This window comes from Delphinapterus leucas, chromosome 5 (genome assembly GCF_059928025.1).
Source record: "Delphinapterus leucas isolate spDelLeu-1000000601 "Yukka" chromosome 5, BTC_Dleu_Yukka2, whole genome shotgun sequence".
Taxonomy (NCBI): Eukaryota; Metazoa; Chordata; class Mammalia; order Artiodactyla; family Monodontidae; genus Delphinapterus; species Delphinapterus leucas.
In genome coordinates, this window is record NC_143133.1 from 22,025,709 (window position 1) to 22,043,720 (window position 18,012).

The window sequence follows — 18,012 nt, forward strand, 5'->3', positions numbered from 1 at the left end:
CTATATCGATTTTTTAAAATTCTCAAGTGACCTACAAAATATGTGAATGCTCACAAGAAATAGTACTATTTTAGCAAGATCCTAAAAAGTCTCCCTTAATTGCAGTTTTGAGTCTGGAGAACAGAGCTGGTGCAAGCTTATCCTAAAAAGTAGTCAGGCCAAATTAGTGTTTCTGATTATGTATGTATTTAATATACTCATTGCGCCAACATATATTAGCTCCAAATCAGGGCCAAATATATTTATCCCAAAGCAGTTCCAGTGTAACCTCTAATCTAACTTCATTCTAAATGCCTTTGCTTTCTTACTGCATGATAATTTTTTATTTTGTTAATAATAATAGCTAACATGTATCAAGCATTTACAATGTATTTGGTAATATAATGTATAATATATAATTTTTAAGATAGATACTAGTATTATCCCCATAATTAAGATACATTTAACGAACTTCTCTTGTTCTTTACTATATACCAGTCACAAAGGATACAGTAGTTAAAGAAAAGCAAAGTCTCTACCCTCAGAGAACATTCATTCGAGTGGGCGAGATAAATAATAAAGGAATAAATACATACATTGTGTGTGGCGGCTACATCTTGTGGATCTTAACGTAGTTGTCTGAGGGCCCCAGTTCTACTCCCTCTGACCTCCATCACTGCATTCTTGCTGAGCCTGCCTTCCACAGTCTGCTCCCAGCCACTGAGGGACCATGACAGTGACCCTAGGGCAAACTCGTTTCTGGGAAACACCGGACCTCTCCTACAGGTGACTTGGGCTCACAGATCCTCCAACAGCCTTGCTGAATCTTCCCTAGACTGCTGGGCAGTCTAGAACATATCCATGCAGTTCCATCTGAGGTCCCTTGGGTCTCTCCCAGCCTTTCTTTGACTCTCTCCCCATTTTCTTTCATGTGGGCAATTTTCCTAATAAAATTTTTGCAAGGTTTAACCCCATCTTGGCATCTGCTCCTCAGAGGACCCAGACTAACACATTATGTTAGGGAGTAATAAGGGCTATAAAGGAAAAATAAAAGCACAATAAGGGGTTATAAGTGTGCTCTCTTAAGGGTGGTCAGGGAAGGTCTTAGGCAGAAGTGGCCTTTGAAACACATAAATAGTTGGAGAAAACTTCCAGAGTGAAGTAAATTGCTTGAGATTATATTACTAATTTGTGGTAGATTAGCAGATAGCTGGCACATTTAAATACAACTGCTTTAATATGCAATTTATAAGTGCGTGTTGATAAAGAAAATGTAATGAGAGTTATCTATTTTGGGTGACAATTCACATTAGACAATTGATATACATATAACAAAACTTCTTCAAAGGGGGTAAGGAAAATGCTCTAGAAACCATAGAATATCAGTTATTTCCTTTCGGCATGCTTCATTCTGGCCTTTCTTTTTTCACCCTGTTCTTTTAGATTTATTTTGCTAGTGCTGCAGCTTCTATACCAATTCTTCAATTAGTAATTGAACTTACCTTTTGTCCTTCTGACTCTTTCCAATTCTGTTTCCTGAGCTGTCTCCATCTCCTACACTGCCTAAGTTGTCATTGAAATGTGCTTCAAAATATTACACAATCCAGAATAATAAGCACATTGTTTTTGAAACTGAATTGTAACCTCTTAGAAATAATTTTCCCCCCTCTTTGCCCATACGTACCAAATCTTCCTATTGAAATCACATTATATTGAGAAGTCAGAGAAAATTTATATCCTGAGTTGAAATCTAGTTCTTTTATTTAAGGAATTCAAATAGGGACGTACCCTTTTATTTATCTAATAATACTTCAATGTGTAAGCCATTGAAATTCTTACACAATTTTACTTTTTTCTTAGTTCTGAAAAGTTTAACTTTTTTAAGCATTATAATTTTCTAAAAATCCTTTGATACATTTGTGAAGTGCTTTGATCAGTTAGTTTGGAATAGATTCCCCTTGCTTGTTCTTTTGGCAAAAGCCTGGCACTCTTCCACCTTTCATAGAAAGTGAACTGCCCTTCTTCCTACAGAATAGAGCATGTGGAGGTTGAAAGTATTTTTCATAAGAAAAGGGGCATTCAGAGCAATACTTTCCTAAGCTTAATAAAAAGCAGTTGTGGCTGGGAAACTGCAGTGATGTCATGTAAGTTTTATCTTGCATAAGCAGCAGAGTGAGGAAATTCCAGAATTAATAAGTCGGCTGGTACAGCTGTGCCCTGAGTTGGAAAGTTCAGGATGTTCTTTTCACACTCATGACTGGACATTCTGCTCCACTTTAGTCTTTGTGAGAATAATTGGCTCCCTCCATTTCCACACTGCTAAAACATTTATAAATTGGTCTACTTAGAAAATGTAAAATTTTAAGTGGATAAATGGTCATTTTGACTAAAAATTATTGTCCATATTTGCCTTGATTTTGTAATAACTGATAATTAGTTATTTTAAGTTATCTAGTCCTTTCAAATATTGAGTTAAGAAATGGAAAATACCAGCCTTGAGAAATGATTGAAGGGAGTGGAGAGTTAAAAGCCAAGAATGAGGACTTCCCTGGTGGTCCAGTGGCTAAGACTCCTCACTCCCAAGGCAAGGGGGCCTGGGTTCGATCTCTGGTCAGAGAACTAGATCCCGCATGCTGCAACTAAAAGATCCCGTATGCTGCAACGAAGATCAGCGTACCACAACTAAGACCTGATGCAGCCAAATAAATACATAAATATTAAAAAAAAAAAGCCAAGAATGATCTAACTATTGCTGTAGTTGTTAATGCAGACCTAGTGTTATCCAGAAAACAATTGGCCAGCTGATCATCAAGAAATTGGCTAAATAAAATAGGAGATAATATTTTATGACCCAGAAGTCAGTCTGTTGAACAGTATAATGGAAATTCTTCTAAAGTTTTGAAAAGTTGAAAACATTTTCATTTAAAGGAATGTTTTTGGAGTGTTATCACACTAGATGTTTTCGTTCAGCCTTATGGTTAGTGTTGTGCATTTCTGTCCTCTTTATTTCTTCTTCTTTCTCCCTTCTTTGCCCCTTACAGGGGAAAGAAAACAAAAAAGTTTATATCGATCAGAAGTGTGCACAATGCTGAGCAGAAACAAGCAGGTTTAATCAGAGTATGCTTTTGTGTTTCTCTGATTTCATAATTAAACATGCACATTGCTTGTTTGAAAGTCTGAAGGTTCAACTTTTTATGATTATGAGTGCCTGAATGACTTTAGAGGGTGACTCTAAAGTTACTCAATTTATAGCTATATTTTCCCAAAATTAATATAATGGAGATTTTTTATTATTTGTCTAGACATAATAAAATAGTTTAAGGCTGAAATTATTCTGAAAGAGAAGTTATGAACCATGAGTTCTTAGAGCATATATTTTAGAGCCAGACTCACCTATTTCTTCTACTTTAGAGCTAGAATTAAGCTAGTCACCTTAGTTCTCTGAGGCTCAATTTTCTTATATAAAATGGAGATTATAATACATTTCTCACAGGATAATCATGAAAATAAAATAATATTTAAAATATAGGGAATTCCCTGGTGGTCCAGTGGTTAGGACTCAGTGCTTTCACTGTGGTGGCCTGGGTTCAATCCCTAGTTGGGTAATTAAGATCACACAAGCCATGCAGCACAGCCGAAAAGTAAAATAAAATAAAATAATACACATTAAATAGCCTTTATAAACCAGTGAGTATAGTGCTTGGCATTTAGTAGTCCATCAGCAAATATTATTTTCATTCATTTACTTTTTCTTTTAATTTTCTTTCTCCTTTATTTCATTTTTCATGTGGGTGGAAAAAATGCCACAGTCTTTCTGCTGTTCTAAAAAGCCTATCATATTTCTTCAGACTTTGAAAGATTTAGCTGCTTTTTAGGTCAGTGGAAAACCCATCCAAAATTCCTTTCAAATTCTAATTGTGTAGCAACGAGATTGTGAAATTTGGCATTTCTAAAGGTGTCAGACAACTGAATTAGAATTAATAGATACTTCCAGGAAAGGAAGAAATATGATAGTGAGCAGAGGGCTATTCCACCATTTTCTAACCAATCTTAAAAAAAAAACTTAAGATTTCCCCTTTTAAAATTCTCCTTTATGATGTGGAGAATACTGTTCTATAACTAACATATTTAATTGCTGGCCCCTTTTTGGTGGTTGACAGAGTGGTGACACTGAGCATAGAGTTTAACTATTTGGAGATAGTTAAAATAATGCAATAAAATTTCAGTTTAATGAAAAGTAGTAACATTTCAAATTGCTAATAAAGAACTAAACCATTTCATCAAAATGTATAATAGAATATGACTCATTTTTTATTTATTAAAAGATTAAAATGAACAAAAAAATGGCATGATGGGACCCTCATATCTAGAGTTATCGTAGATGCCAACATTGTTATTTTAAAACAGGTAAATACCAAAACATAAATAAAACTAATATATCTTTTTTTTAATATAACTTTATTTTTTTAATTTATTTATTTATTTATTTATTTATTTATTTGTGGCTGCTTTGGGTCTTTGTTGCTGCACGCAGGCTTTCTCTAGTTGCGGCAAGCGGGGGCTACTCTTCATTGTGGTACGCAGGCTCTAGGCGCGCGGGCTTCAGTAGTTGTGGTGTGTGGGCTTAGTTGCTCCGCAGCATGTGAGATCTTCCCAGACCAGGGATAGAACCCGTGTCCCCTGCATTGGCAGGCAGATTCTCAACCACTGCGCCACCAGGGAAGCTCAAGGTATCTTTTTTTGTTTTTTTTGTTTGTTTTTTTATATTTGAATTTTATTTTATTTTTTTATACAGCATGTTCTTATTAGTTATCAATTTTATACATATTGGTGTATACATGTCAATCCCAATCTCCCAATTCATACCACTACCACCACCCCTGCCACCCCCTGCTTCCCCCAAACTAAGATATCTTAAAGATATACTTTAGATTATACAAATTCTCTACAGTGATAATATGCATAAGTAAGATACTGTTCCTTTCTAGGCACTGCATTTTTCATAAGCAAATTTGTAAAGACTAGAAGATGATCAAAACAACCACCAATTTCAACATTACATGCAGATTCTTTTGTAAATATGCGATGTTGCTACACAGCATTTTCATTACTCTGTTATACACTTTCCTTCTTCCAGCCTCCTAAACTTAATGTGGTAGATAGTTTTCTATGGATAAGACATTTCTTCTCTGGTATAAACATCTATCACAGAACTTTTAACTGAATTGAAATGGGAAGAATTGATATTTATGTCTTACCAGTTCCATGGCATATATTTCTTCAACCATATTTTAAGATATATCTATAACTTTATATTAGTTTGAGTCTTTTATACAAATATATTAATATATTTCATGATAGATGTGTGCTATATTACTTTCAAATGCTTTTGTGTTCTTCCATTTCTTGTTTTTATTTGTGTTTTAGGCATATACTCCCTCGTGCTTAAGGATTTGAGCAGAATTTAAAGATTCAGCAAAGAAAGCTGCCAATTCAAATTACACACTCTCTTTTTCCCCCCGTCGTATACATATATTTATTTGTATGTATATTAGCATGTATTTTGTTATTACTCTTCTAAAAATGCATACATAAAGTTGAACCTAATCAACATACAGCATTGTGGAACTTGAATTCCAAGTATACCTTGATCATGAAAACTGCAATAGTATGACGTTCTTTGAGTCATTGTCTCTCAGTCTCCTTGACTTAATACTAAACAAAAATAATAACCCAATTGAACTCTGGCAAATGCCATCTGGAACAATTACCTAATGATTCAAAGCACGTTGAAAAATACAAAGCACTTTAGAAATTCTAAGAACGACTAATGAAAAGACTTCATCTAGACAAGTTATTTTATCATGGAAGCTTGTCAGAAAAGAAGAACCCAACCCTTTTCTCCATCAATAATGTTTGTATATCAACTTCCATAGCTTTCATCCCTTAAATAAAACTCTGAATTAATCTAAATATCTTGCACTATATTTTGATTCTAGATCCATTTGAAAAACTTATTCAGTAATAGCTTATATTAAAGGCAAAAAAGATGAAACCCTTTGTTGTCAGTAACTTTTCTGGACTTTCTCATTGAAAAGGCAGATTGCTTAGACCAGGTGAAAACAAGATTATGAATAAAGACGAGTGACTTAAAAGGTTTTAAAATAAGATTTTTAATTATTTATTAGATTTTGATGTGAGATTGAAATTAAATGTCATAAAAGGAAAATTGCTAAATTGCTATTAAATTATTGCTACTAATGAAGAGTGTAAGTGGCTTTGCAAGTAAGTAGAATAATAAAACAGCAACATTCACGTTTACAGGTTTTTGTGTCACATACAACTTTCTTTTCATAGGTCTTCTGATTCCGGTATGGTGGTATCCTCTGTAGGTTCAGTTGTTACCACTATAGGAATATTCTCAGATATCCATCCCTTAGGAATCCTATTAAAGGACCGTCTTCCAGAAAGAGGATTGGCAAAGGCCATGAACCTGGGATCTGTTAGAAGTAGTAGGTCAAAATCTGGAACCTTAAATTTAACCATTTTTGATGCTTTTTCAAAACCTCCAAATGGGGTGGCAACTCTGTGAGAAATGAAAAGAAAAAGAATAAATTAATTAATATTCAAATTTATTTGACAGAAAATAGAAAACAATTTAATGCATGGTCTTATGGGCATGTTGTTGTGTTATATTCTTAGTAGGGTTTCAGTTTTTGACCTCTGAGGCAAGCATTTCCATTCAAGGACCGTGCCTTTATGATAAAACAGATATTTGATAATAAATTGGTGTAAAGTCCTTATGTACGTACTCTTAGTTTTGGACTGAACTAATCTGTTCCCTGGACATCACAACATTTCTTGCCTTTGCGCCTTTTCTGACAATGTTATACTTGCTTAAGATATTTCCTCTGTGCCTCCTCTCCACCAGCCCTCACTCCCTTTCTTAACCAAATTCCTGTCACGTTGATTGTCTTATGTGAGTCATTAGGTGCTTATAATATGGTACTTTGTATTGTTAGCTTCTCTTTTTCAAAATACGATTTTGTTTGGGTCATCTGTGAATTATAAGCTCTTTGAAGGCAAGAGGTATATCTTTGCATCTTTCCACCTCTATCTCAAAAACCTCAGAATCCTTCTACTCATCTGAATAAAGTCCACCTTCCTTACCTTGGCATCCAAGGTCCCATGTAACATTCTAGCTTCGTTTGATTTAGCCATTAATTATTCATTCACTCAGTGCCAGGCACAGTTCTAAGTGCTGGGGGTATACCAGTGAACAATGTAGTCAAAGTCTAAGCTTTTATATTCTAGCGAAGGAGACAGACAATTAAAAAACATAAACAGAGTCATACAGAGTGAAGTAAGTCAGAAAGAGAAAAACAAATACTGTATGCTAACACATATATATGGAATCTAAAAAAAAAAAAAACAGGTCATGAAGAACCTAGGGGCAGAACTGGAATAAAGATGCAGATGTAGAGAATGGACTTGAGAACACAGGGAGGGGGAAGGGTAAGCTGGGACAAAGTGAAAGAGTGACGTGTACATATATACACTACCAAATGTAAAATAGATAGCTAGTGGGAAGCAACCACATAGCACAGGGAGATCAGCTCGGTGCTTTGTGACCACCTAGAGGGGTGGGATAGGGAGGGTGGGAGGGAGATACAAGAGGGAGGAGATATGGGCATATATGTATATGTATAGCTGATTCACTTTGTTATAAAGCAGAAACTAACACACCATTGTAAAGCAATTATACTCCAATAAAGATGTTAAAAAAATAGAAATTAAAAAAAACAACAGTGGATTACAGATAAAAAAAAACATGTAAGTTAACTATATGTCAATAAAAAACTAATAAATTTTAAAAAACATAAACATATAGACAAATATCCAATAATGAAAAAAGCTATGAGAAGATTAAAATAGGATGATATAATAGGGCACAACTGAATGACTAGATAGGTAGAGAAGACATCTCTGAAGAGGTGACATTTAAACTGCTATCTGAAGGTGAGAAGTTAGCTATGGACCGTATGCCTGAAGCACTTCAGCATTTCAGGTAGAGGGAGTAGCTAATGCAAAGAATCTAAAGCAGAAATAATGTTGATCTTTTCAGGAAAAGAAAGAAGGCCTATCTTGTTAGACAGGTGAGGGGGATGGCAGAAAGGAGAGAGGACAGAGAGGTAGATTGTGTGGAACTTTGTCCAATAAGGAATATGGATTTCATTCTAAGTGTGAAAGGCAGCCATCATAAGGTGTTAAACAGGGGAGTGATAAGTATAATCTGATTAAATTTTTATAAAGATCACTCTGGCAGCTGTTACTATGTGAACAATTATAGGTGGACAAGAATGGAAGAAGGGAAGATATTGTAGCAATTCAAGTGAGAAATTATGGCAGCTTGTATTTCAGGTGTTTTCCTTGAAGAAGTGGGTGGTTTCAAGATGTGTTCTATGGGTAGAGTCAACAGGATTTGCTGACAAATTGGATAAAAATTGTGAGAGAAATGTAGAAATCAAGAATTACTCCTAGGTTTAGAGTTTCAGCAACTGGCTGATAGAAGACAAAGAGGAACAGGGTTGGTGTACGTGTGGAAAAAATTACTTTGACATCCCAATGGAAAGGTCCATGCTGGTTTTTCCCTGTTCACTTTCACATACTATTTGTTCCAGTCAAACTGATACACTGCTTGCTCTTTTCCTTATGCTTTCGAACCTCATTGCCTTTACACATATTCATTTTTCTCTGCCTGGAGTGCTCTGGCCCTTATTACTACATTTCTAAATCCTCTTTAAGTTCTTTCAGTTCTAAGCATGTTATATAAGTAATTTATATTTAAGTATTTACTAATTTAACTTTCTTCTTGAAGCTTTCCCTGATCTTCCGCAGCCAGAAATAAGCTCTTTCTCCCCTAAGTTTCCATGGACTCTATTTTTACCTCCCCTGTAACCCTATTTTCCATCTTTCATTATATCCACTGGTCTGACTGTTGTATTTCTTACCAGCCTGCACTCCAAGAGGACCGGAATTCTCTCTGATGTATCTTTGTAACTTACTCAGTATATGTACTTGTATAATGTATTGTACCTAGAAGATTCTTATAAACGTTTGGACAGTGGAATTGGCAAGACTATATAGATTTTCCAGTATTGCAGAGACTATTTTAAAGCCTGGAAGAGATCTGATTTTCTTCAAAGCTCAATCACCTATGATCTTTCTTGAATATCTTCATTTCTGGGTGATAATAGTGAGGGACCATGGAGTCTGATAAAGTAAGGAGAAAGTGATTGATAGACTTTGAAAAGTGAGATGGCTTTGATGTGTGGAATTGAAACATTATTGAAATAAAGAATAAATGAAAAATAAAGATAAAATGTGATAGAGAGTGGGATGCTTGAAATTGAGATTTTGAAGGTAATAATAGGTATTGGTAGTGACAAACTTTAAGAAAAGCCAAGAGTGACTAAGGTGGGATTGAGAGACGGATCCTTAAAAGCAAGACAGTGAAGGACATGAAAGGGCCGAGAGTTCGGTGGATTATTTACGTGGATACTTAAGCCACCAAAAAGTGATGACAGGAATAGTACTGGGGAAGAAGAGGGAGAGCCAGATAAGATCTTCAGTGTCCACAGAGTGGATAGGTGACCTCAACAAAGGCTGTAGCAGATGTAACTGTGTCATATAGTATAGAATCTCATGTCTTATTGGCCCATAATTTTCTTGTCTTCCAGTGTTTTGCTCCCTTCTGAAGAACAGTATGTTTTACTTTCTATTGCATCTGTTCTCAAGATAACTGACCTTATAATATTTTCCCCAAATTGCTGTGGAAGATATGGATAAAAACAGATCACTGACTGATGCAGTAACCTCAGTCTAATGTAGTATTTCAGCAATCATATCAGTATAGACTTTCATATCCAGGGCCTAAAACCATTACTCTGGAGGTGAGAGAAATTGTTTAGGAAAAGAACTTGAAGAATTTAGATCATCAGTCAGGTGCTTTATGACTGTTAAACTTCAGAAGGCATAGTAATAAAGCTAATATTTATTGACAGGGTACTGTGCACCTGACACTGTTTTAAGTGCTTCTCAAACTCTTTTGGTATAGGAATCACCTTGGGATCTTGTTGAAGTACAGATGCTAATTCAGTCAATCTAGTGTGTGTCCTGAAATTCTGCATTTCTAACCAGTTCCCAGGTGATGCCAGCACAGCTGGTCTGACCACACTTTGAGTACCAAGCTTTACATGATTGTCTCAGTAAATTCTCACAACAACCTTATGAGTTGATTCTTTTTATATCCCCATTTTATGGATGAAACTGAAGCACAGATAGTTAAATGACTTTCCCAAAGTCACCCACCTAGTAAGGTGTAGAATCAGGATTTAAACCTAGGCATCCAAACTCACTGAAGGCCTTCTCTTCTATACTACCTTATATCGTACCCGCACGAGATAATTCTTAAGGAGTATTGGGCCTTCTGAGATCACTTCCTAAGTAGAGCAGTATATTTAGGAATCTCAACCACTTGTCTGTGTCTAAATGGTGTCAAACCAGGTTGCTATCACATTCGTGATGTAACTAGGTGATTAATGTCCCACATTTTGTTACATGATTTAGTGAACTGAAGAGTCTTTATGACTCAAATTTGACTCAGTACATAAGTAAAACTTATTCTTGGATGTCCAAGATGTCCAAGACAACATTTTGTCATTTTAGAAATTTACCACTGTAAAGCAATAGTTTGTTCATTTGTTGATTCATCCATGTATTCATCTAACGAATTACTGATTGCTTATTATATCTAGACACTCTGCTATATGCTAGGAATTCAAAGATTGTAGTAGGTCTTAACCTCAGTGAACTCACAGACAAGAGAATAGTGAAACGTGAGGGGGGAAAACAACACGTATGGACCAATGTAGTTACTTTAAGGGAAAAGTTTCCTGAATACAGAGGAGCTTAGGGTAAAGTTTAGAACTTGGGATCAGGACCCGCCACATAATTTTGTAGGGCACAGTGCAAAATGAAAACTCGAGCCCCTTTGTTAAAAAATTGTTAAGAATTTCAAACATTAAAACAAAACATTAAACCAGCCACGGTCTTTTTAATTGTGGGGCCTCCAGCAATTGCACAAGACATACATTCATTTGCGGGAGTTTTAGAGTATAGATATCCATTAGATACAAGAGGCTGGAGTTGAGCATTTCTAGATTTAGGCTGAATTTGGTCAATTTATCTTGTATTTATTAATTCCAGAAATCACCTTTACTTATTTATTTATTTTTTTTCTGAATTAAATGAAAAAAGAAATGTTCCCATGCCACTGAAATCCAATATTTGGGTTTGGCATTTAGTGCATTAGCTTTTCCCTTTTTATCCAGTTCTGTTTTGTTTTTCCCACCCAATTGGTGGGTCATTTTCTTCTGTAAATGAAAACATTCCCTTCTGTTCATCACCCATCTCCTACCTCCTACCACTTATCCAGTGAAAGGTTGCTCTTTGAAAAGCAGTTTTCTTTTCTTTGGCACCACTGAGACTATATCCTGTTTAAATTTTTATTGCCCTCGGACACAAAGTAAAGAAAATCTTTTAACAGAGATGTTAAGCATTCAAAGTGAGAGGCCATTTGTAAGATTTCTAAGATCTCTGAAAATAGTTTCAAGTTTTAGTTAGTGAAGCAAAAAATTCCACTGAAAGATTTGGAATATTCTACTAAAAGATCACTGTGCATCTCTGTGATTCCTGTAACATAATTTCTTCAAACATAGATCTGACTTAAAATGATTTTTACACTTTATCGTCTATGTAGTGACTAACAAGCTTGTTTCACTCAGATTCAGTTAATATATGCTTTGTTGTTTATTTCAATTGATCAATAATTGGTTTGCATTTATAAAAATTAATAGTGCTGGACATATAAAACACCCATAATAATTACTGATTTTTCTATAAGGTAAAAAATTATGTAAAATGGTTGTATAGAAGTTAAAATAAATTGCTCTACTAAATAGATAACACATGTAATATAGTTAAAGGTACTTAATCATATAATCATACAATGTATTTACAGATGAGGAAATTAATACAAGGAAAGGTTAAGTGACATACCCAAAGTCATACAGCTTTTTGAAGCAGAGCTGGAAACCTCCTTGCTCCTAGTTTACTTTTCCTCACATGTTACATAGGTTTAATATAGTGTTATTTAAATATAACATAAATATTTAAATATCTCAAAATGAGTATAAGAATACAAATTTGTATGAAACTATGGGCTATTTTGAAATTATGATTAGACTTGGGAGCCCATTCTCATCTAGTCATTACCACTGCTGAAGGCCATAAGACCGTATCTCACTCTTACATGCTTTATTAACAATATCTAGTAATTATGTATAATAATATGGGGCTACCAAAGAGCATTATTTTACTCTTTGCAAAAGACTTTGAGAATATTCGGAAACTACTTATTTCCTCCCCCTTCCTCTCCCTGTCTCTGTTGTTCTCATTTGTTTTTACAAAAAGAAAAAAATAGATATATTAAAATAAAATTTTCTCAGGTAAAGGAGAACTACTAGCAAGTTAAGTTCTCTTCCCCCTCCTTCTCTCTCTTTCACACACACATACAGTGTTACATTTACAAAAACCTTGATTTAACACAGGGAGCTACATTTCCTAATTATATAGTATTGTGTTCATTGTTATCGCACTCACTTGGTCTTTATACAATCAATAGGCATCTCTTTATAACCAACCCAGATACTATAGTGTGTTTGTAGAACTGGAAGCAAGCTGCTCAGCAGGTATGGGGTACTGAAGCCACAAGGTATACAGAAGTCATATGGCATCTCTAAAGCACTAATCTCAAAAACAAGCCTCAAGTATTCCATTAGTTTCCATTTCTTCCTAGTGTTTTACTTTTATAATTTTCTACATTCTCATTTTTGAAAAAAATTATATCATTGATTAGAATGGGCTTTCAACATCCTTTCTTTGCCACACCTCAAACCCTCCTTAAATTCTATGATATACCTCATTTATGCAATAGATGTAGTACTAATACTATTAGCATTACTAATAATGCTAGTAGTACTAGATGTAATACTAGTAGATGTATTACTAATGTATTACTAAAATAGATGTAGTACTCATACTATTACTATAGCAATATGTGAAAACTAAAATGTTACTAGTACAATAATTTGAAAAGTACTAAGGAAGGTCACTATTTAGATGCAGCCTTTGTGGCATTCTTTTGTAAATCAAAAATGTACTCCTTAATTTATTAATTTTTAAGTGAGTAATCACTAAGCGGCCTATAAATTGAGTGGGTGTGAGACAGGATACCGGAGATATTTTACTCTAAAATGAAAATCTAGTGGTCAAAGAATGGATTATGAGACCATTAAAAATATATGGAAATTATAAAAAATGGATAACAGGGAAAAATAAATGTCCATTGTGTAAACTATAATGCAGATATTATTTGGCAGTATTTTTGGTAGCATAAGTATTGGTGTGTATATGTGCTGGAGTCTTGGCCCTAAATTACCTTAAATCTGGTTTAAAGCCTATGCAGATATAAATTGGAACCTAGAGTTAGATGGTAATTCTCACAGTCCTGCATGCAAATTATTTCTGAAATTCTTGAACAGCATTGTCATTTGGAGCAACACATAAACTAATATCAACCTTCAAATTAGAAATTATTATTAAAATAACATTTTAAAATGTGAGAGATGATCTTAGTGATTGTTTCTGTATTATAGCATTCATTGTTATACTAAAAAGGGACTAAGGTTTGACATATTAATAATATTGCAAAAATGAGTCTTTGCCTAGGCTAAGGAGATATTACATATTGCTATTTAGAGTCTTTAAAAATTTTTTTCTACCAGAACATTCAGTTCTCCATACCATGATATAAAAGCCTTGGTATTGCATGCTGAAGTGTCACCCAGGATAATTGAATTACCTGTTAAAGCTCCTGTAATCAGGCAGTTCTGCCTTTCCTTCAGGCTTGAAAAGTTTAGGGTATAAAGCCTCTAAAAGCTCCGGATCATTGCTAATGGCCTGTTCCCAGGGTGACTGGTAGTACTTAGGGACAGCTGTGGTGTTGAATCTTTCAGGAGGAATTTCCTTCAGTGGTCCAGAATATCCTTTGGAAAAATATTGCAAGAATAAGTAAACAGAGTGCCTAAGAGTTTCTAAACTCCACCTAACATTTTCTCATGTTTAATTTTTCATGCAGGGGTAAATTTATGAAGAATGCATTCTTTTTATGATCTCTCAGAAAAGAGTAGTCTGAAAGTGTGAGACATTTTTAAACCCCTTTTAATTCATGGAATTTTCAAAAGAAACCACTTAGTGTTTAATTTTACCAAATCATAGTTAATTTTTTCCTTGACTATCTTAGTATGTATTTGTTCAGTGAAACTATTAACTTAATTTTTTAAAAATTGTGCCCCTTATATTAATTTATACTAGGCCTTATATACCACACTTAATGGATTAATTTAGAAATGTAAATTGAGTGTCTACTGTGGTCTAGGTTCTGGGGAAATATCAATGGAGACAAAATCTCCCTCCTCTGGAGCTGATTCTTTAGAAGTAACGTTCAGGTGTTGACTATCCTAAATTTCTGAGTGGTCTGTAAAATGTTCAAGCTTCAAAATGGTGAAGCAATTTGTTTCCACTGTCTTAATCAGGCCCTTCTTATTCCCTAATGTGTCCATCCCTTGTTTACTTTGTTCCTGAGGATTTCTAACTTTTCTGCTTCCAGTCTCACCTCCTCAGTTTATTTTCACATTAGCTAGAAATTTTCTGTAAGTACCATTTAAAAGTCACAAAAATTCCTGGCATAAATGTGAAAACATTTTCACATGCATTAAGTGACATTCTTCAAGTCTTCAAAGGCACAGCTGTTTACTCTCCAGCTATACTACCATACCACCTAGTTATGTCTTTCATATTCTTCCACCATGTCAAAACCTCTACCATGTGATCACTCCTACTTTTGGGTTTCCCTGGTGCTCTTTTCCTTCTCTAAAATGTTTTCAATTTTCTTCTGTCAAACCATGCCTATCCTTTCTTTACACTAAAAATTACTTTTTCTTTTCCAAAAACTCTTGATAATTTCACCAGTAGACAGTTATTTTTTGCAGTAATTTAATTTTCTTCTGATTGTCTCCAGTATCAAATGGTAGTCTCTTCGGTAGGCTGCTTCTCTCCGCTTGCCACTTAAATGTTGGTGTTACTCAAAGCTCTTTTCTTAGACTATACACTCTGCCTAGAAATTTTCATTTATATTCTTGGCTTTAACTGTGACCTACATATTGACGATTCCAAGGTTTGTTTTTGATCTCCAGGCCCTTCTATTCAACCACCTATTAGATTTGTCCAAATTAATACTCTCCTGGCACTCTTTATAACCTATCTAGACCTACATGTATCCGTTTTCCAATACATGCTGCTTCTTTTTGTATATTGGTCATCTTAGCAAATGTTATCACTACCCTCAGATGTCCAAGACAGAAGCACTGTCCTAAACAATTCCTTATTCCCACAACAAATCAATAAGTATTACCAGCTATATTTGAGGATTTCTAAAATAGGGGCCCTCAACTTTGTGTTTCTGAATCACCTTGGGCACCGACTTAAAATGTTGATAATGGAGTCTTCCCTCCAAAGACAGGAAGTTTCAGATATTGCTTACAAATTGTATGCAAGTGATTTGCAAACAGAACATTGGGAGATCTTGTTCTAGCAAATTACCTCTTTCCTCCTCATTTCCATTTTTACCTACCTGGTTCAGGCCCTGCGCATCTCTTGCCTGGGTTTTCACAGTAGCCTTCATACTTATCCTTTAGCTCTCAACCCTTCATCCAGGCACCTCCCTGTTGCTGCCTGAGTGACCTTTTTAAGTGGAAAACTTTATCAGGTCACTCAGTTCCCTTACTCCAGGTTCTATGATGGCTTCCCAGGACAAAAATCAAAACTACTCAGCAAGGGAATTCCTTGGTGGTCCACTGGTTAGCACGTTCACAGCCATGGCCTGGGTTCAATCCCTGGTCAGGGAACTAAGATCCCACAAGCCATGCAGTGTGGCCAAAAAAAGAAAACTATTCAGTATGACACAAATGGCCCTACCTAGCTGTCCAGCCAGCCTCATCTCCTGCCCTCTCCTCTCACATTTTATGTTCCAGAACTGTGGATCTACTTGAAGCTTGTATCCCGTTATGCCTCCCTACTTGTTCCATTTGTTCCCTGTGCCTGGAATACTCTCTAACTCTTGTCACCTACAAATTGCTATTTTAAGCCTTAGCTTGAGGTTATCACTTCTGTTTATTCACTCCTGACTTTCCCAGGAAAGCAAAGTTACCTTTTACCATGTCTTTTCTTTGTATAGTATACATAACTCCATCACCATGACTACAACATTTTATTTCCTATTCCTTTCCTAAAATTGATCAGAGTCAACCACATAGAAATTGGAAATTTTAAAATTCTGTATTTTTTAAAATGTATTAAAATCCCACTACCAAAACACAATTTTTCCCCAGTTTTTCTTCACCTATAAGCATAATGATCACATAACTATAATTCTAGTGCACATGGAATCTTGTATTTTATTGCAAATCAATTTTGCTTGAAATACTTTTGAAAGCTTCTACATCATGTTCATGATCATTTTAAGGGTTTTGTAATAATCTAATAATAATCTATTGACTTGAGGAACTATAAATGGTCTAATCTTTTCACATTTTTGAACATTCCAGGTTTTCAGATTTTTTAATAGAATTAACTAATAACTTTTTTCTTTTTTGATACGCTGAATTATTTACAAGAAAGAATCCACATAGTTTAACCTCTCAGAAATAATACAATTCAACAATGCTATATGCCAACATTTTTGTTTGATTTTTAAATATATTTTTAATATAACTTATTTAAATTCAAAGGAACTTCATTCCTACAGTATTGTGGCATTGTAAGACTTAGTAATTCATATTTGAGATAAGTTGGCTTGTGGAGACATAGTAGGTTAATCAATAAAAATTTTTGCTAAACTGGGATAAGCTATAATTTGCCCCCTGAATTTGTTATACTTTTCAACTCATCGACCAAGAAGGAAGGATCCATTACTCTTGCTTCATCACAAGCTATCTGATAACCTCCAAACTCTCCCTTTTCTTAGTCTATATTACACAGACATATCCAAATATTTAATAATTGAATATTTAGCTTTAAATAGCTATATGAATTTGTATTTTCAAAATTTCTCTCTCTCTTTATATATATACATAGATAGATATTAATAGATAGATTCCTGATGGTAAATAAAATGTACATATGACATTGAATTATATATGCAGAGAGAAAATGAGACTACAAATATAGTGTGGACATTTGTCCTGTCTCCCTATGTATGATTCCTTGAGGGTAGAGATGAATTTTTCTATTCCTTTTGCAATTTCATAGTTTATGATAATGATTAATAATAAACATTTTAACTTAGTAATGGGAGTACCAGACTGAATCAACATAAACTTTTCTATATGTCTTCTGTTTCCTATTAAAAAAAAAAACCCGGGCTTCCCTGGTGGCACAGTGGTTGAGAGTCCGCCTGCCGATGCAGGGGACACGGGTTCGTGCCCTGGTCCGGGAAGATCCCCCATGCCGCAAAGCGGCTAGGCCCGTAAGACATGGCCGCTGAGCCTGCGCGTCCGGAGCCTGTGTTCCGCAACGGGAGAGACTACAACAGTGAGAGGCCCGTGTACCGCAAAAAAAAAAAAAAAAAAAACCCTACCATTCCAAACATTAGAAAGCAAGAGGTTGCGATATAGTGGTTGGAGCTAAAAGAATATGTATATAGTCTGTTGAGTATTAAGAATATAAAGGTGGGTAGGGAAAGGATTAATTTTAACTGAATACTTTATTATATGTTAGGGACTATACTTACATTTTCACATTTAATTCTCACAATGACCATGTGCAGTGAGATTTATTTTCCTTATTTTACAG

At 34.9% G+C, this 18,012-nt stretch overlaps 1 protein-coding gene and 1 long non-coding RNA gene across 2 annotated transcripts in view; one reads left to right on the forward strand and one right to left on the reverse strand.

Annotated features, from left to right (window-relative positions):
• Positions 1-18,012, forward strand: part of LOC111186158 (uncharacterized) — a 73,418-nt gene that overhangs the window by 11,708 nt on the left and 43,698 nt on the right. The window lies entirely within an intron of this gene.
• Positions 6,120-18,012, reverse strand: part of MYOZ2 (myozenin 2) — a 34,196-nt gene continuing 22,303 nt past the window's right edge. Inside the window, exons 4-5 of the mRNA XM_022596432.3 lie at positions 13,964-14,147; positions 6,120-6,565 (exon numbers count right to left, since the gene is read on the reverse strand). Of these exons, the coding sequence (XP_022452140.1) occupies positions 6,331-6,565; positions 13,964-14,147 (419 nt within the window). The 3' untranslated portion in view covers positions 6,120-6,330. The remainder of the gene's footprint in view (positions 6,566-13,963; positions 14,148-18,012) is intronic.